This window comes from Dermacentor variabilis, chromosome 10, assembly GCF_050947875.1.
Source record: "Dermacentor variabilis isolate Ectoservices chromosome 10, ASM5094787v1, whole genome shotgun sequence".
In the NCBI taxonomy this organism is placed as follows: domain Eukaryota; kingdom Metazoa; phylum Arthropoda; class Arachnida; order Ixodida; family Ixodidae; genus Dermacentor; species Dermacentor variabilis.
Genome location: NC_134577.1, coordinates 49,077,948 through 49,095,540, shown reverse-complemented (window position 1 = coordinate 49,095,540; position 17,593 = coordinate 49,077,948). Strand labels below are relative to the sequence as shown.

The 17,593-nt window shown below is 50.1% G+C and overlaps 1 protein-coding gene across 1 annotated transcript; it reads left to right on the top strand.

Moving 5' to 3' along the window:
• Window positions 1–1,587: 1,587 nt before the first annotated feature.
• LOC142560490 (G-protein coupled receptor moody-like) lies at window positions 1,588–16,709 on the top strand. The gene is made up of 3 exons (XM_075672642.1): window positions 1,588–2,640; window positions 11,705–12,122; window positions 16,070–16,709. Exons 1-3 carry the CDS (start codon window positions 2,430–2,432, stop codon window positions 16,404–16,406), a joined length of 966 nt encoding a protein of 321 aa, XP_075528757.1. The 5' UTR covers window positions 1,588–2,429; the 3' UTR covers window positions 16,407–16,709.
• Window positions 16,710–17,593: the final 884 nt, after the last annotated feature.

The following is a 17,593-nucleotide window of genomic DNA, read 5'->3' as shown; positions in this document are numbered from 1 at the left end:
TTTGACGCCACTGGAACCATGGACAGCGAATATGCAGGGTGTTTCAATTAACGTGAGGCAAACTTTAAAAATTCGCAAGTGCTACGTAGATGGACAGAACCAAGGTAATGTTGTTTGCCGTCGTTTGCAGACACTCAGATGACCTTTTTTTGCATTCCGCCTAATTTGAAAAGTAGCCTTAATTAGTTAATCAACTTCGCAATTATAAAAATTAGGTGATAAGTGTAGATGACAAAATGGTAGAACAACATGAAGAACTCCCGATGCAGCTTGTGTTGCGCAATACGTGTTACGTAAAAGTGTTTTTCCGAGCGTGAAAGAAGTCCGCGAATTCACGCAGTGCCTCGAGCGGCCAGTCCCGCGGCAATTTTGCGTGCATTTTCGGGCTTCTTCCACACACGAAAAAAAAAGAACAATTTTATGTAGCACGTATTGAGCAACAGAAAGAAGTTGTACAGAGTTTTTTCATGTTGCTCTGCAATTTTCTCATTGACACTCTTCATATAATTATAATAACTGGGAAGTTGATTAATTGATTGAGACTGACTGTCTAATTAGGCGAAATGCAAAAAGTAATCTGAGTGTCTCCAAGCGACGGCAAATAACATTGCTTTGGTTCGGTACAGCTACGTAGCGTTTGTGTATTTTTAACGTTTGGCTCAAGTTACGTGAGAGAGAGAGAGGGTAAAGGAAGGGAGGTTAACCAGACGCGCGTCCGGTTTGCTACCCTGCACTGGGGGAAGAGGTATAGGGATGAAGAGAGAGGGGGACAGAGAGAGAGAGAGAGAGCACAGTTTCGCGCACTTGTAAATGTTCGCACCGAGTCTATACACGGTATCGCCAAGGCGTGTCGACTTGAGGTAGTGCAACAACGCTTTCCTGGTTTTCTGTGCCATCGACGCGTGCGGCCATGGTCCTAGAATCATTTCCGAAACCCTGTACAGAGGCAATCAGGTGGCACGTATATACTCCCGAGATATTTATTGCTCGAAGTCGCCTGGCATCGACGCTACCCGCTTTCCTGTGGCATGCGCACTCGCCCCTCCTGTCAAGGCATCAGTCGTGGCACAGACTTGGGAAGGGATCGCAGCCCGGTGATTGTACATTCTAAATGTCGCCAGGCGACGTCACGCCCAGCGTATACGTCAGAGATGCGTCCTATACGTGGTTGCATTTACACATCTGCACGGAACGGCAAAAAAAAAAAAAAGAAATGAAAAGCCGCGTTTATTACATCTCCGTTCGACACACTTTTGTTCTTTTCTGCCGCCGCTGCATTCTTTCTTCGAGAAACGCGCTAGACCTCGCATAAAAACGAACACGACGTTCCACGTAAAAGGTGATGTGCCCTACCATATATATGTGCTGCTTCCGAGTTTCTATAATACGCGGGAGCACACTCATCGTATGGCACCGCACCTTCGGCGACCGCGCGGCGGCTCGGGGCGGATCGACGGCCGCTCGCGACGGGTCGCAGCCGCGAGCCCTTTCTTCCGGTTTCGCGACCCGCGTCTCCCGCCGCCCTCCACGGGAAGCGGACGCCACGGTATCGCGCCGGCGACACCACGTCACACGGCCGGGGCGAACGTAATCGGCCCGCAGAAGCCGGGAGCATCCGGCCACCGCGATCTCCTTACGTGACACACCACACACGTCCCAGGAAGGCCTGCATGCAGGTCCCATCACCGCCGCCCGACGACGTTCCTATACAGCGCGCGATGCTGCATGTCGAAAGGGGCGGCGTATCGCCAGCGCCGTTTCCAGGGGTCGATTCCACCGGAACGCGCGAGATCAACGGGCGCCCGGTTAGGGAAACGCCGAAGCTCGGAAGCGCACAGAAGCTGCGAGCGCGTGGCAACGGGACTCGGAGGAGCGCGACCGAGTTTGTGCAACGTCTCGTACACGTACCGCTCGACTCTGCAAACGGAGCGTGGAAGTACAGCTGAGGAAGCCAGCAAAGGAATCGCAGAAGGCTGTAACGGCATAGCTGCAAGTATACTTGAAGAACCCCCTAGCTTCTGTGGCAAAGTATAGTGGCCCACGCGACGTTGCAAAAAGAACCTACTAAACTTCGTAAGTCCTTCAGCACGACCAAACAAGCCGTATAGGCTACGAAGGCTTCGCCTAGCCCTCCTCGCAGCATCTCCACCGTTCGTTTTTATTAAACATCTCCGTACATATCCTCCCGCATACGTGACATCCAACTCTGGATTTGGAACTTTGGCCTTCGGGCACTTGGTGAACAGCTGCAGAGCGTGCTAGAGTCATGCAACGTGGCGTCACGGCGATCCAAGAAGTTTTTGTAAACCGCCGAACGGAGTAGCGTTGCAGCCAACAAACACATATCCCCGCCGACAGAGAAATCAAAATGGCGCAAGCTGAGCTTCGATGGCGCTGAACTGGCGCGGTGCAAGTGCAAAGGTTGGAACATGCCTGCGCCTGCGAACCCGGTGCAGTTTTCCTTGCTGGCCTTCCTGTCGGTGCTGGGCAGTGTGGTGAACCTGGCCACGGCTTGGGCCTTGCTCCGAGACGCGCGACTGCGCGGTCGGGCGACCAGTTGCTTCCTGGTCAACCTGTCCCTGGCGGACCTGGCGTTCAGTCTGTTCAACGGGCCCCTGGATTCGGCCGTCTTCTACTACGGTGAGAAGTCTTGCATTGATCGTGCGCTGTCGCATGCTTCTTCACGGTTGTTCATTACCAACGAAAGAGTTTACAGCTAACCCCTCGTTGTTTTTTTCTTTTCGTTTACTTTGTTTGTTTTGCATTCTCGGGCTTGTCATTAGCGTCGTAAAATCGTGCGCGAGCGAGCTGAGCGGGCGAAAATATTTCGCATGCGTATTCCGCACTTCCGAAGCAGTATACTGTAATTAGACTGACTAAATACCAATTTATTCCGCATGTTTGCCGCTTGATTAGCACGGCAAAGATACGAAATTACGGTTTTGCATATGGAACGCTTCAATGGCGCTTGCGCGTATATTGCAGCCCTGATAGCTAGGGAATGTGTGTCTGTTACGGAAACAACACAAGTGTAATCGCTACAGATAATTGCCATATATGACGCTTTGTCCCCAACCACAGCAGAACAAAGGGTTGTGAAAAGCAAGTTTACTCCCCTCTCCCTCCTCCCCCTAGCCTCTAATCCTTATAAATGAAGGGGGCCCCTGCTTACACAGTTTTGCAAGTAGATCTGAGAGTACGGGTTCAGAGAGGCTGCGGGAAACTTGTCGGGCTCTTATTCTCACAGAACGAACCGGCCAACGGCGACGAAGTTGCTGGCACCGGGCGGCTGTGTTTCTCAATCATTGTGTCACCTCCAACTCCTTGCCGTTCATTTAGTCATGGACGCATTAGCCTTTCCGGAGAATGTGTGTGTGTGTGAGAGAGAGAGAGTACTGCCGACAAGGCCACTATACAAGTTTGCACGCTACGCGTATATTATATACGCGATGGACTTCCTTACTGGCCAGTGTATACCCTGGAGGGAGAACCAAACGACACAGCTGCTTCAAGCCTCATACAATCAGTCATATATGTCCGCAGCCCATTGGCAAACGTTGTCTGTTGTTGCTTCGGGTGTGACTTAATTATCAATAAATGTGGCGTGCGCTGATAACAGACGTGCGAGAACCGCGAGGAACTTTGCCAAGAAACGTAATGAGTTTCTGCTCTGGGCTGTGACTGCGTCGCACTTGGCAGGCGGTTTAACGAATGCGGGTATATACGAGTTGTCAGCGCCGTCTCTGTATGCAGGTGAATGCGGCTAACCGCAGTCAGCGCAGATTATCTGCTAACACCTGTTCAAGACTGAAACGTCAATTTCTGTAGTATATATATATATATATATATATATATATATATATATATATATATATATATATATATATATATATATATAGGGCAAAAACGCCGTTAAGAACATATAATTAAAACTCCATCGCGGCTTCCAAAGATCGGTTATTCTGTGCATACTTCAGCAGCACACTTCGAGGGAACATCGCCGAATGTGCGTTTATTTCTTTATTCGAAACTTTGACCCTGTCGAAAGTAAGCACACGTTATACTGTACATACTTTTTTTTTTAAGTATATTAAATGATGCCCAGCAGAGATGCGAACGTGTCTTTCCCGCGCGAACGTATTTTATTACCGCGGGAAAGTAAAGGCTGCGCTGGACATCTGTGCACCTTCTCGGACGAGTCGAGCGGGACACCGCGCGCGGGGAAAAACTTGGTCACCGATAGCGATCGGACGGTAACACACATACGGACGTATACCTTATGGTTTCTCGCTCCGTGAAATTCGGCCAGATCAGTGTTGCTCGTTTAGCTTGGCGGAACGCGGTGCCCGGCTCGACCGCCTGCCGCCTCATTAGAATACATGGACTGCGTGCGCGGAGAACTCATTATACGACGCCGGATGCCTCGACGGGAGGTGCGATCCCACGGTTTCCGCGCTGGAAACTGTTTCTTTTATTTACACTGCGCGCAAGGGCACTGACCGCGCGTCTGCTGACGTATATATACACGTTGTTGTGTGTGTGTGTGTTTTTTTCTCCCACGCGTATGCACACAACCAACCAAAAGCGAAGCACACATTAACTGGCGCTTTCCGTAACGCGCAGGTTCTCAACCTGAGCTGAGAGAGAAGGTTTCGGGTATTAGCTGCAGTTGTTTCGCATGTCGGTATATAATCTAACGTGAACCATGCTCGGTGTGAAACTCGCGTTAAAAAAAAAAAGAAAAAAAAAACGCTGTCTCTATACACTGTTGGTGGAAATTATAGTTTGGGCAAGAGTGTTTCACGATAAGGCGAAATTAGTATCAACAGGTATCAGCTATAGAACAGGCACACAGCTAAAAAAAAAAAAAACCGCAAGTTGGTTCTTGGTTTTGTCCACATAGCGCATGTGGACACAGTAGCGCTACGTCGTCCGTATATAGCAGCCCAAGGAACTCCCGTTGCACGCGTTGCCCCATTACGGATTTACGATTAATCAAAAGATCATTCACTGTTTCCAAATCGTCTTTCATATGCGCTTAACACAAAGCGTGGACAGCAATGGAAAGCATCCTTGCTTCAGCCCTCGGTGAATTGCCTCAAATTCATCGCATTTCCGGCCTTCCTACACAATTTGTACTCACTTTTCCCTGTCGGTTGTCCGCGGATGGGAATCGAAACCGTGACCTGCACTGTAAAATAGTTTGCGCACATAAAATTGAATAAAATGTGTAAATCGGTTTATAACATACCCTTATACCAAAAAAGGGTATACAAGAGTGTGAGTTATAGGCCGATTTAAATCCTTACTCACTTTTAAGAGTAAACTATTTTGCAGTGTGGCGGGTAAATGTGTTGGTGCGCTATAGCCATTATAGGTCTTCAATGCCTTCTTTACCTGTGTATTTCACGAACTACGAATGCGTTGAAAGCTTCTAACGATCTTAATCGAGCGTTGTGTAAACAAATTACAGTAGGCGTTTGGAATTCTGCATTGAACAGACGCATGCACGCAATGATATTATATATATATATATATATGTGTGTGTGTGTGTGTGTGTTGCGCACAGTCAAATGTTATTACTACACGGTTAACATTGGTAGTGAAATTAAACCGAAAGTGCGGGAATCTTGTATTTTATTTATTTATTGCTTTGCCTTTTTTCATATTTCGCTTTATTTTCCTAAAAACCGTACCCGGAGGTATCACATGAGAGGTCAGATTAGAACAGTTGCTTAACAAATGAATATTAATTAGCTCAGGTACCAGATGCTCAGACACCCATTCCGTGAATGCAGATATAACGGGCAACGGCCGACATTCACGCGTGTTCTGGAATCACGCATATCCTGCTATGACTGCATGTCCTCTTTCATGGATGCATATCCTCTGTTACGACTGCATACATCCTCAGAGTCAGGGAGGCTGAGTGTTGCATCCTGCAGGCGAACCCGCAGCCTTGCAAGAACTGCTGGCAATGGCTCCTCCACCCGAGTGCCACTTTTCATGTGCGGCAGAGTCTGTGAAGTCGGCCACAACGCGCATAATGGGCAATGAGGATGAGGTTGAACGGGGCGAGGTTTGGGTGAACGGGCGCCAAAGGCGGCGCGCCGTTCACCCTGATTCTACTTGCTACCCCACCTACACAAACACTTTCCTTCTAAGTAAAGAGTGGTCTCGCGGAAACACAATAGAGAGCTTTAGTTTAGGGGACGCAAGAGACTTGCGTACGCAAGAACTAGGGGCGACAGCACTGCGCATGCGCAGTGCTGTCGCCCCTAGTAATTGCGTACGCAAGTCTCTTGCGTCCCCTAAACTAAAGCTCTCTAATAAGTCGCTTGCACTTGTGCGTGGGCCCACTATACGCTTCAGTCCATCTGCTAACGTTCTGCGCTCTGCCCTACCATTTACACCCCCCCCACCCCACCCCTTTATTTCTGCTGAAACAAATTCCCAGATACTTGTTTTAGATGAAATCTGTGCAGTGATATGTCGGCTCTGACGAAGCTGCGGATGCGATACAATGCGCGGCTTGTTTTCGTGTATACGTGAGCGACGGGTTTGTGCGAAGTGACATTTACAGTGTACCTTGCTTGCATCTAATCAGTGACAGTTTGCGAACCGAAAGCACGACATATCGGGGTGCTCTGATTGACTTACTATGATACTTGTTTCGACGAACCAGCTACGGCTCGTCATCTTACACTGTATACCCGTGTTTCTACACGACGTCAGCAAATTTCGTGCTCGTGTCATGACGGCACGATAACGCCGATGACGCCCGGTTTGGCACTGCGACACGACTTTAGAAACTAGTTGAAATATTTTGTGCTTCTCAATCTTCGTACTTTTTAAAAGTGCGATCCTCGTAGGGGGTGGGGGGGGGGGGCGAGAAACGTGTGCTTCAAGGATACCCGGTGGTGTTATTCCTTCCAAGAAAGCCCGTTTCGCGACTAATACCTTCGTGGTTTCCAACCTGTCTCACGCTGGCGAGGTAAAAAAATAAAGAGAGAAGTGCAGGAAACACAGTGTCGAAGCAATAGCGCAGCTGTGCCACGGGTCAAGGCACAGTGGATGCACCTCTCTGACGCGGAGAGGTGCGTTTGGTCGCGGAGCGGTCGGGTCGGCGACCCCTGAATACGGCACTCCAAAGGTCTCGGTGCTTACGGACGAAGTTGGGGTCCGAAGTGTGTGCGCACTTCGACAATTCTTTTCCGACCATTGAAAAATTTTTAACGGGTTGTCATACACAAGACGAGAAAGAGCGCGTCAACCAGTGCCGCGCACGCGTACAGTCCAACCCTCCACTTCTACCCCCCCCCCCCCCCCCACTTTCTGCTGCCATTCTCCGACGCGTATACACCCGGCACCCGTGCTTTGTCGCCGTTTCTGGGAAAAAAAAACAGGACCCCCAAGTCGCCGTGAAGGTGGATGGATGAGCGCCGCGTTCTAGGGACGCCCCGTCGGGACACGAACGACAACGATCGCGCAGCCGATTACTTCTCGAATCTCGTGGGCGCATTGTTGCGCCCTGTTCGCTGGGGTGGGCGTCGCCGGAGAGGTCGAAGGAGCTGCTAGTTTGATAAAGAGGCTTAGCCATAGAACCTAGTTCACCGGCCGGTTAATTAAAGGAGCACTGCAACGCTTCGTCTTGTGCGGTAGCGCGAGCGTTTAACTGCGAGACTGGAACAAGAGACGCGAGGTGATGCTTCAACATTAACTAGCTCGATCAGTTATGCGCTACTAAATTGCAACGCTCATACAAAAAAAAAAAAAGGATAACGCAGGGATCATGTCAGTACTTGACCAGGCGAAGACGTAGTACCCTTTCGCACTCCGTCAGGCGTCCGAGCTGTTGCCCGCACCACTTATCACCGGGTTCTGTCAGTCAACGGTGAACGATGAGGAACGAATCTAATCGAGAAAAAGAAATCTTTGCACCGGCCGAAATCTCTAGAATACTTGTACCGTCCGTGGCCCGGGTCTTGAAAAATTTCACCAATGTTTTCGGTAAAGCCAATTTGTAGCTGTCGCAAACCGCGTGCTTTTGCGCTGAATAACTAGTATTGGAATGGGTGCTTTACTCTGTGAACATACAGCAGAACAGACAGGCGTGTGAGATATGTCATTGTCCAATGAACATATGATGGGTGACTCAAAAGTTACAAAAACACACCGCGTTGCACCTGTATTAGGAATCGTGCATACGCTTTTCCGCCGCCAGGCAGATGATTGTACTGGTATTATGTAAGTATTTAATAACTAGGAGACAGCAGAAACGTAAATATAACAAGCTTATGCGCCACCATGCTCCCAGGCGCTTTTCAAAGGCAACGAGTGGTGATTTAATCACCACCACAAGCTATAATCTGGAACTTTGTTGGCGAACATGGTATTATTCATTCACACCGTGTGATTTGTGTTGTGTACGTCAATGCTATGTCGCGTTGGCCGCGTATTGGTCGTGATATCACACTTGCCGAATGTAGGTGAAACCAAATATAGCCAAACGTACTAGTAATATGAACTCGTGTTTCTGCGTAAGCCATTCAGCCGTTCGTTATTACAGTTCGATGCAAACGTACCCGAGTGGCCACGAAATGATTCGCGAGCATCGCCCCTTAACCATCGAATACGCTTCCGAACTGTGCAAGTCACACACACACACACACACACACACACACACACACACACACACACACACACACACACACACACACACACACACACACACACACACACACACACACATTATATATGAGATACGCCACCGAATTTTAACGTATGAATTGGAAATGCACCGCATTTCAGCGAAGTTCGGGCCCCGTCTGATCGCCACGGTAAGAACGGGGCCCAACCCATCGTACACAATCAAGAAATGCGGTAGCACTGTCCGAATTACAGAGCGCACGGCAACTACACACATACGTCGTCTGACCTCCACCCTAGCACACATGCTGTGGGAGTGCGGGTCGGCATACCCCAAGTCCATCAAGGAGTTGTGGGACTCGCTTCTGCGTAGCCCCGCTTTAGACAAGCAAATCCTGGCTGTCCGGCGTGCCCGCGACCGGGCCAGTAGGCTAGACCTCCCGCTCCCGACGTGGGACTAGCCTAGCCGGGTGCGTAACGAGTTCGCGTCCTCGCCGGACCTGCAATAAAGTTCACTCACTCACTCACTCACTCACTCACTCACTCACTCACTCACAGCCGGTCGTGCAGGCGAAATACTTTTGCTACAGAATGAAACCTTCGGAAGCAGCAGTCCGAAGACAGAGTTTTGTGGATGCACGGTCTGCCGCAGGATGATCTGCAGTGGATGTTATTTAGCTCCCCAGTGTAAGGTAATCAAGAAAGTCCGTTACGTTTATGGGCGCGCGCAGGAATTAACATCCCACGCGTGCGCCAGATACGAAGACAAAGAGTGGAGACCTGAAACGATAAACGGACCACTTGTTAGTCACAGGACTAAAACCGTCGGAGTATTTGTCGGATGTATGCGGTATACAGTTGAGGTAGTGCAAGGCGGCGGGGCGAAATCCTCTTTATCTGGACGCTGTCGGCGAGAGACATGAGCAAGATATCGAACACGGTATGCCCCAGGAGGATCGGATGCAAACGTGCCATTGGGGACAACACGGGTAGGATAGTCTGTGACGCACTGGCGCGTGTCGTGTAGGAATGCACCTTGCGCCGGATGCGAATGCCAAGGTTGCGGACCTGTAACGAGAGATGGGTCACGTGTTTGTCATCTGAGAACTTGACGCGGCACACAGCATATGCATGGACGAAGAGATGCGGAAGACCATAACCGATTGGAAGGAAACGAAAGAAGAGGAAAAAAAAACAGCCATTTACGTCAGCAACGGCCTGTAGACCGAAAGCAATATCCATTCTTCAGTGCCGCTATAGATGCAGCTGACGAGATAATTCCGTATGCCGTTTAGTTCCGCAAAAGCACATTTCGCCCGAGCACGCTGCGACACGAAATCGGAAGAGGACCATGTCTGCTCGCCTGCTTTGTTCACTTAGTCATAAATATATATTTTTAAGTCTAAAGCGTAGTGTGAAATGAAAGTTCACAAGAGATATACTTGCAGTCCGCACGGTGTCTGCAGACATTCTGCAAACTAGGTCTACGTGGAGGTGACTGGTGGGTGACTCAAGGGTGACTAAAAGGTCGGACCTATTGAACCGTAATTATAAAATGTGTCATGGTTCAGAATATGTATATATATGCGTTTATATATAGATATACATCTACACACACACACACACACTCGCTGGGCACGCATATTACAGACAAGTCTACTTGCAGTCCGCACGGTGTCTGCAGACATTCTGCAGACTAGGTCTACGTGGAGGTGACTGGTGGGTGACTCATGGGTGACTGAAAGGTCAAAAGTATTCAACCGTAATTATAAAATATGTCATGGTTCAGAATATGTATGTATATATAGATACATATATATATTTACACACACACTCACTGGGCACGCATATTACAGACAAGTCTACTTGCAGTCCGCACGGTGTCTGCAGACATTCTGCGGACTTAGTATACAGAAAGGTCGAGACTACAGATAGGTGACAGGGGTGACTGATAGGTGACTCATGATCAGTGACTCAAAGGTCAAACCGATTTTTGTAAGGGGAAACGCAATAAAGCAGCTATGTGGTTATTCCGAAGGTCCTGGGTGCACGTTGTACGCTTCGAGGTGTTTCCCGAGTTTCGGGAGTTTTTGTCACAGTCTGGCTGGGATATGCACGAGTGCCATGATGAGGCACCGTGTGCAGAGCACGGGTGTATAGCGCGTTGTTGATTTTGTCGGACGTGGTGCGTCAGGACTCGCGAGTGAGTCGACCCGAGTACTTCATGAAAATCCCCCATGAAGTACTCCGCCAGCTTACTTACTCATGCTTCTACCGTATTGGCATAACGAAGGATCGATGCCCGGCTCTGTCTAGGCTTTTGAACCGGGTACCGATGTCCCCGATTCTCGAACGTACCTAAGGATTCAGAACAACGGGCTTTTCTTTCTTTTTCTTGCTAGCTTTTGGGAGGGCTCGATTTAGTTTAGCTAATTTAGCAAGCCGCTAAACTAAACAGTTTAGCGGCTTGCGCTAAACTGTTTAGTTTAGCGCAAGCCGGACAGATTTCTTTATACTTATGTTTTCTTTTCGTGCTCCAATATGGATGTGTAACTTAAATAATTGGCTGTTCAGTTGCCGATACACAATGTACTCAGCTATTCATCGCGATCACGTATGCGAGGTTCGTCCATTACCTGCGCAGAGACAAATGCTTTCCATCGTGCTCGATGAGCCGGATAATTATATCCACATTCAAAATAGAGTTTTTCTGGAACGTCGATTGTGACCGGCTTCCACACTGCATGGCTTTTAATAGCGGTGTTGCGCTTTTCGAAGACAACGCGACACCCTTGACAGATTGTGATTGCGTTGCGCGTCTCTTCGCATCCCGCCCGCAATTACTACCCCTTCAAACCACTCTTTCTTTTTTTTTAAATCTCTTTTCCTGTATTCCTTAACCCCTCAACCCTCGCGCACGTTCTTTTCCCGTGCAGTGTATAGCGAACCGAACCGTTACTGGTTCCTCCCATTTTATTTCCTCCGTTCACCTGTTATGCACCTACTGCCTCTCCATTTCTGCACTACATCGACCTTCGGCCACCGGTTCGAGCAGGCGGCTGGTCGCACGGTGACCGGCTCTGCGTCGCGGCCGCCCTGATGCGCCACGTCGCCGTGGGCAGCTCGCTGGCCAGCATCCAGCTCATCACGCTCAACCGGTACACGAGCGTGGTGCGGCCGAGGTCCTACGCCCGCATCTTCAGCCCCGGCAGCTGCCTCCTGCTGGCGGCCCTCTGCTGGGTTCTGCCGGCGGCGCTGCTGCTCCCCGCGGCGCTGTCGGTGCCCGGCGCCAGCCTGGGCTGGGACGAGCGGCTCGAGAGCTGCACGGTGATGCCCAGCCTCGTGTACCGGCCCGTGCTGTACCTGGGCTCGGCGCTGCTGCCGCTGTTGCTGTTCGCCGCCTGCTACCCGCGGCTCTTCATGGCGCTGCGCCACTCTCGCCGGAGGCTCACCTCGCACCTGGGGACGCTGCAGTGAGTGTGTAATTGCACCCTGTGATATCACTCCTTATGCAAAAAAATAAATATAAAGGTGAGGCGTGCAGACAGGACACAAGTGGACAACACGAGTTGTCCGCTTCTCTTGTGTCCTGTCTGCACGCCTCACCTTCTTTATGCATAATGGATCCGGAGTGATATCTTAGAACAACAGAAAGCTGAGCTAGTTGGTAAGGATTCATTCTTAATGGACAATGCATAAAAGTGGACAATGCATAAAGTGGACAATGCATAAAAAAGGTGAGGCGTGCAGACAACACACAAGAGAAGTGGACAACACAAGTTGTCCACTTCTCTTCTCTTGTGTCCTGTCTGCACGCCTCACCTTTTTTATGCATTGTCCACTTTATGCATTGTCCACTTTTATGCATTGTCCATTAAGAATGAATCCTTACCAACTAGCTCAGCTTTCGTGCCCTGTCTGCACGCGTCATCTTTGTTATGCGTAATGAATCCTTACCAACTAGCTCAGCTTTCAGTCGTTCTAAGATATCTCTCCGTTAAGTTTACTGCGGAGGCACGACCTTGTATATACTGCCTTGTGGGGAGCGCTAAGGTGTGAATCCGAGCTATAGTTATAAGGCAACGTCGCTGCAAGAAACAGCGCGAAAGACGCGATAAGCGAGTGGCAGACAGTTGACTTCCAGCTCTTGGGAATTGTAAGCACCTTAAATATGTGATTGCCACTTGCTTGCTAGTCCCGTCTTTCGCATTGGTCCCTACAATGAGGGCTTGTAGAGGATTAAGGGCCTAGTCAGAACTGTCGACTTACCTTTAAAAAGAAATAGCCAACATTCATTTCAATGATGTATTTTAAGTACGTAAACGTGAATTGAGAAGTTACTGCGAGCAGCACCTGTGGGGCCAACACCTTGCGATGTTCTGCTTAGCTGCTCAAAAACAACGACGACAACCAGAACAACAAAATGATTTGCTTTCTCTCTCTTTCATTGTTAGCGTTACATTCTGACTATCTTCCGTTTTTGAGCTATTTATTGCTTTCTTCCTTCCTTCTTTCCTTCCTTCCTTCCTTTCTTTCTTTCTTTCACCATTTTCAGTTTTTATCAAGGTGCTCCTGTTCTGTTAAATCTGCCCGAGCGTTAATAAATCTTACAGTGACTTGACAAGTGACTCTCCACTGTGTTTGGATCGCACCGCTGGTACGATCTGTTGGGAACTCGGCGCTGACGCCCGTGGTTGTACCTGGGTCGCAAGCCCCAAGGGTAGCGTTGGCCTGGCGGCGTGGGGTACAACTGGAAGCATCCGAAGGTCCCGGCAAAGCATGAGTCGACTGGTAACAACAAAACAACTTGTTTATTTTAACATCGCAAAGAGTTGGCGGTCAGGTTGACCGAAGTAGAGAGACGGGAGAGCACTTTACTCAACAGAAGAAATCGGAGCCCTCCTTTTGGCGTCCGGGGGCAGCTGTTTTTATACTCTCGCAGTTGAGGGCAAGAAGGAACCCCTCAAAAGACGAGCACGTGAATGTACAATGGGCTAATGGTGACGCACACTGTCGTAGCGATGCCGTAGCACCATGTCGAGCACGATCTCGTAGCACCCTGTCGTAGCGCTGCCGTAGCACCATGTCGAGCACGATCTCGTAGCACCCTGTTGTAGCGCTGCCGGTCGAGCACAATGACTGTAATGAGAGGATGATCCCTATGCGGTCGCATCGCCGCAGTCGCGCCTGGAAACACCTGGCGGGGAGCGTTGCGGCGACGACGATCGGGCCAAAATGTCTGCCGCCCCGCCGCAGTCGCGCCGGCAAAACCACGTGTCGCAGGCGAAACGCAACAACTGCAAAAAAAAAAAAAAAAAGAACTGTAAGCATGCGCAGTGGACTTGAAATGGACACTGAAGGCAAATAATAAGTCAAGTTAAAGTGACAGGTCAGTCCACGATAATCTCTAAGGCGTCAATATTGTCACGTGGTAGTGACGTTTAAGAAGGCAGCAAAACTGTGATTAATGAAACGAGCGTTTTATTGGGCGAGCCCTCAAAAACAGGCTACACTCAAAGAGCGGCGAACACGATCGGCGGTCGTCGAAATCTGATCAGCGGGTCAAGCGCGTCGGCTTTTATAGATCAGTCGTCGAATATTCCAGAGCAATCGCTGGCACCCGCATGCCTTCCACAAAGTTCTACGCCATTCGCGCCCCGCATGCATGCAATCAGATTACACGAGGTTCGGCGACAACAGACAGCGGATGGAACCATCGCTAACATTCCAGAAACTTCCGACACATGCAAGCGCGTCCTGCGCTGTGCGATAACATTTGTTAGGCGGTGAAACGTGTCGCCCGATAAAGACAAGTGCACGTGTCAATATTATCGCGAACAGAGCATTAATTATCGAGAAATAGAGGTAAATGCAAGACATGATTAGAGACTCCCCCGGAGCATTCAAGTACACTCTTAGACAAAGGTACACCCTTTGGGGTGTATATATGATGCCACACAACGATAATCGTCATCTGCCTTGCTTGCGTGTCCTTTCTTGAAAACGCCGCCCCCTCTACTTTCCTGTCGTCATGCTGATAACGCGCTTGCCGTTCATTACTGGGAAGTACCGGGCACGACAGATGATTATCGTTGTGTGGCAAAAGGGTGTAATTTCGCTTAAGGGTGTGCTTGCCCGATGACGAAAACACTCCTCAGTTAAATTATCTGACTAGTACTCAACCACTCGTTGCACAAAACATCCTTGTACTGTAATATAGGACGAAATAAAATGCTATTTCTACAGTACATATTGCACTTCTAGAAAAAAGAACTCATTGAAATAACCCCGACAACGACGCGGGCGGTCGAAAGGTTTCGTTTTCGCTCGACTCCGCGCCGCCCGCGCTTTCGCCTTTCAATAGTTATCGCGCAGTGCTGCGCTGGTTTTGCTGGCTCGCGAACTCCCCACAAACTGCAAGTAGCAGAGAATTCAACTTCCACGTGATGTCGCGGGATGCCCGAACGGTCTACGCCGCTTGACCGAAGAGCAGCTGCAGCGGCGAATTCGCCACTCTGTCCTGGCTCGGTACCGCCGCCTGATGATGACGATAGTGATCTAGAGAAAGGAAAGACGCTTGATTCTGCAACCCGTGAGGGATCAAAAGGTGGTGATGGCGTATGCAACGTCACCACTCCACCGGTTGGGTGGCGGGAGATTTGAATTGCGATAAAGGTATACGGACACTTCGGATGCAATTTTCTCGTAAAATATATTTCCTTGGCACGAAGCAAGCGCTGCGAGGTTTCTGGAATGGTATTCAAACATTCCACGTCGACTTAGTATTTGCCTTTAGTCCCCCTTTAAACGCGTCAGCGCTTGCCACTCGCCGAGTCACGTCTCTTGCGCTGGTTCGGTTAAAGAACAAGGCAGTTTATGCAGTCACCAAGTTTATCATGCGGTAACAACGTACCGCATTTTACGACGCACGCCATGTAGACTACAAGTGGCAGTAGCTACCGAATCGGTATTTATAGCCATGCTTTCGAGGGCGCCGAACATGTGCGTTTGGTGCCACTACACTGCCAATCTGTCCACATTCCCGCAATCTATTGTACACGCTTTCGCGTGCTGGTTAATACGTAATTGTTAATTCAGGATTGTATCCATAGAGGTGCTCGCAGAAATAATGTAACAATCATCAGTGTTATTGCATTAGCAAAATAAAACACTCCTACTTATTCCTAAGGCACATGCAAGAATGTGCCTTTCGTGCACTCTTGGATCAGCTAATGGTGCAACACCGAGGTTTTCGCCAGAGTTCCGCCCTATAACAAAGCTAATGCCGAAAACGAAGGTGCGTCAGGGGCGTTTTGTGCGGCATTACGCCCTATTGCGCTTCGAAGTTTTTCGAGTTCGAAAATTACGTATTCTATATTAGGTGACAGCGGAATTCTTTTTCCGGCGCGCACGCTTGCAGGTCCATAGCGTTGCAGCCTTCGACCAGCGCCCCAGACTTGAGCCGGGAGCCGATGCAGCCGACGCGCTCGAACTCGATCTGCGCGGGACGCGGTCGCGAGCGTCAGCTGCTCGGGGTGCTGGGCGCCATCTTGTGCTCCTTCTGCATCTGCTACCTGCCGCTGCTGATCAGCGTCGGACTCAACCAGACGCCGCCGCTCGTTGTGCACGGCCTGTTCTACGCGGCGCCCTGCATCAACCCGCTCGTTTACGTGGCCATGAGCCGGGACTACCGGCGGGCATACGCGGCCCTGTTCTGCTGCGGTGGTGGCGACGGTGGACAGTCGAACGACGGTTGACCGGCGCCCTCCAGGCGTCGGTGGCGTGACAAAAGCGTCGCGTGACTCGCCTTCTCCGGCGTACGAGCCGATGGAACTTCTTTCCCGTTTCGAGCCGTGGCGTTGTTTGTTGTTTTGGCATTACTTGTGATGGAAGAACTTTGAACTCATCGACGTGGTGCCGCTGTGCGTTCCATACTTGCTGAAACTGGCTGCCGGTGGAGGCGAAACGGTGCTTTCTTTTTTTCCCCCCCGTCTGTATATAGCGTGAAAGTGTGAGCATCTTGTAGTTCATGCTTTTATAAATGAATTCCTTAGCGAGAATAGGCCTTGTTGTTCCCAATATCCTGCAGACTTCAGGTCGTGCATTCTTCGTGAACGTCATGAAAATCCTCGCTGCTGGTTAGCGTGGGCTTCTACCGTGGTTCTGCCGCTCGTGGTGCGATAACTATTCTACATGGCACCCCGAATCAAGGCGCCCATCTTTGTAGATTGGATACATGACAGACATGCTGCTGAAGAACATATGCCACTCTTCTGATGCGGTCGCAGTGGACAGCAGATCGACGACTGACCCCAGCGCTGTTGTTGCGTAAGCGAAGAAAGCAAAATGTGCCAAGTGCAAGCAGCGAGCTAGAGACATTCCTTTTAGAGCGTATTAGAGCGCATCTCTTAGCGCCCCCCTCCTGCGGCGAGCATCGGCGTTCCCGGCGTAACCGAGCGAACTAGCACAGCGAAAGATGAGAGCGAACGCTGCGCACAGCGGGAGACGAAAAAGCGGCGAGAGAGAGGAGGCGCGAGCAGGAAAGCGGAGGAGGGTATGGCAAAAGCGCGAGAATAAAAGCGTAGTGCGGCCACGGTGGCTACGAGACGGCGCCAGAGTAGTTCGCGCCGTCTGGGAGGTTCGTCGGCGGCGGCTGCTGTGAATCTTGCCCACGCGCTGCCTCTCGCGATCTCCCGATTGCAGAGGCAGTCGCGCACACTTCGCTCCGTTTGCAACGTGCCGCAAGAGACAGGCTGTCGATGCCAACCAATACATTGCGAAATGAAAACACGTACAGAGCTGCCCTGAAATTTTGCATTAGGGAGTATCGTAATCGTCGGCGAGTTTTTTAGATTCATGGAGGACCAGGTATACTTGCTGCTTGGCCTACTTGTACACAACTCCCTTCAGGAGTTCTCTGGACAGTGTTATAGCGTTCAGTAGT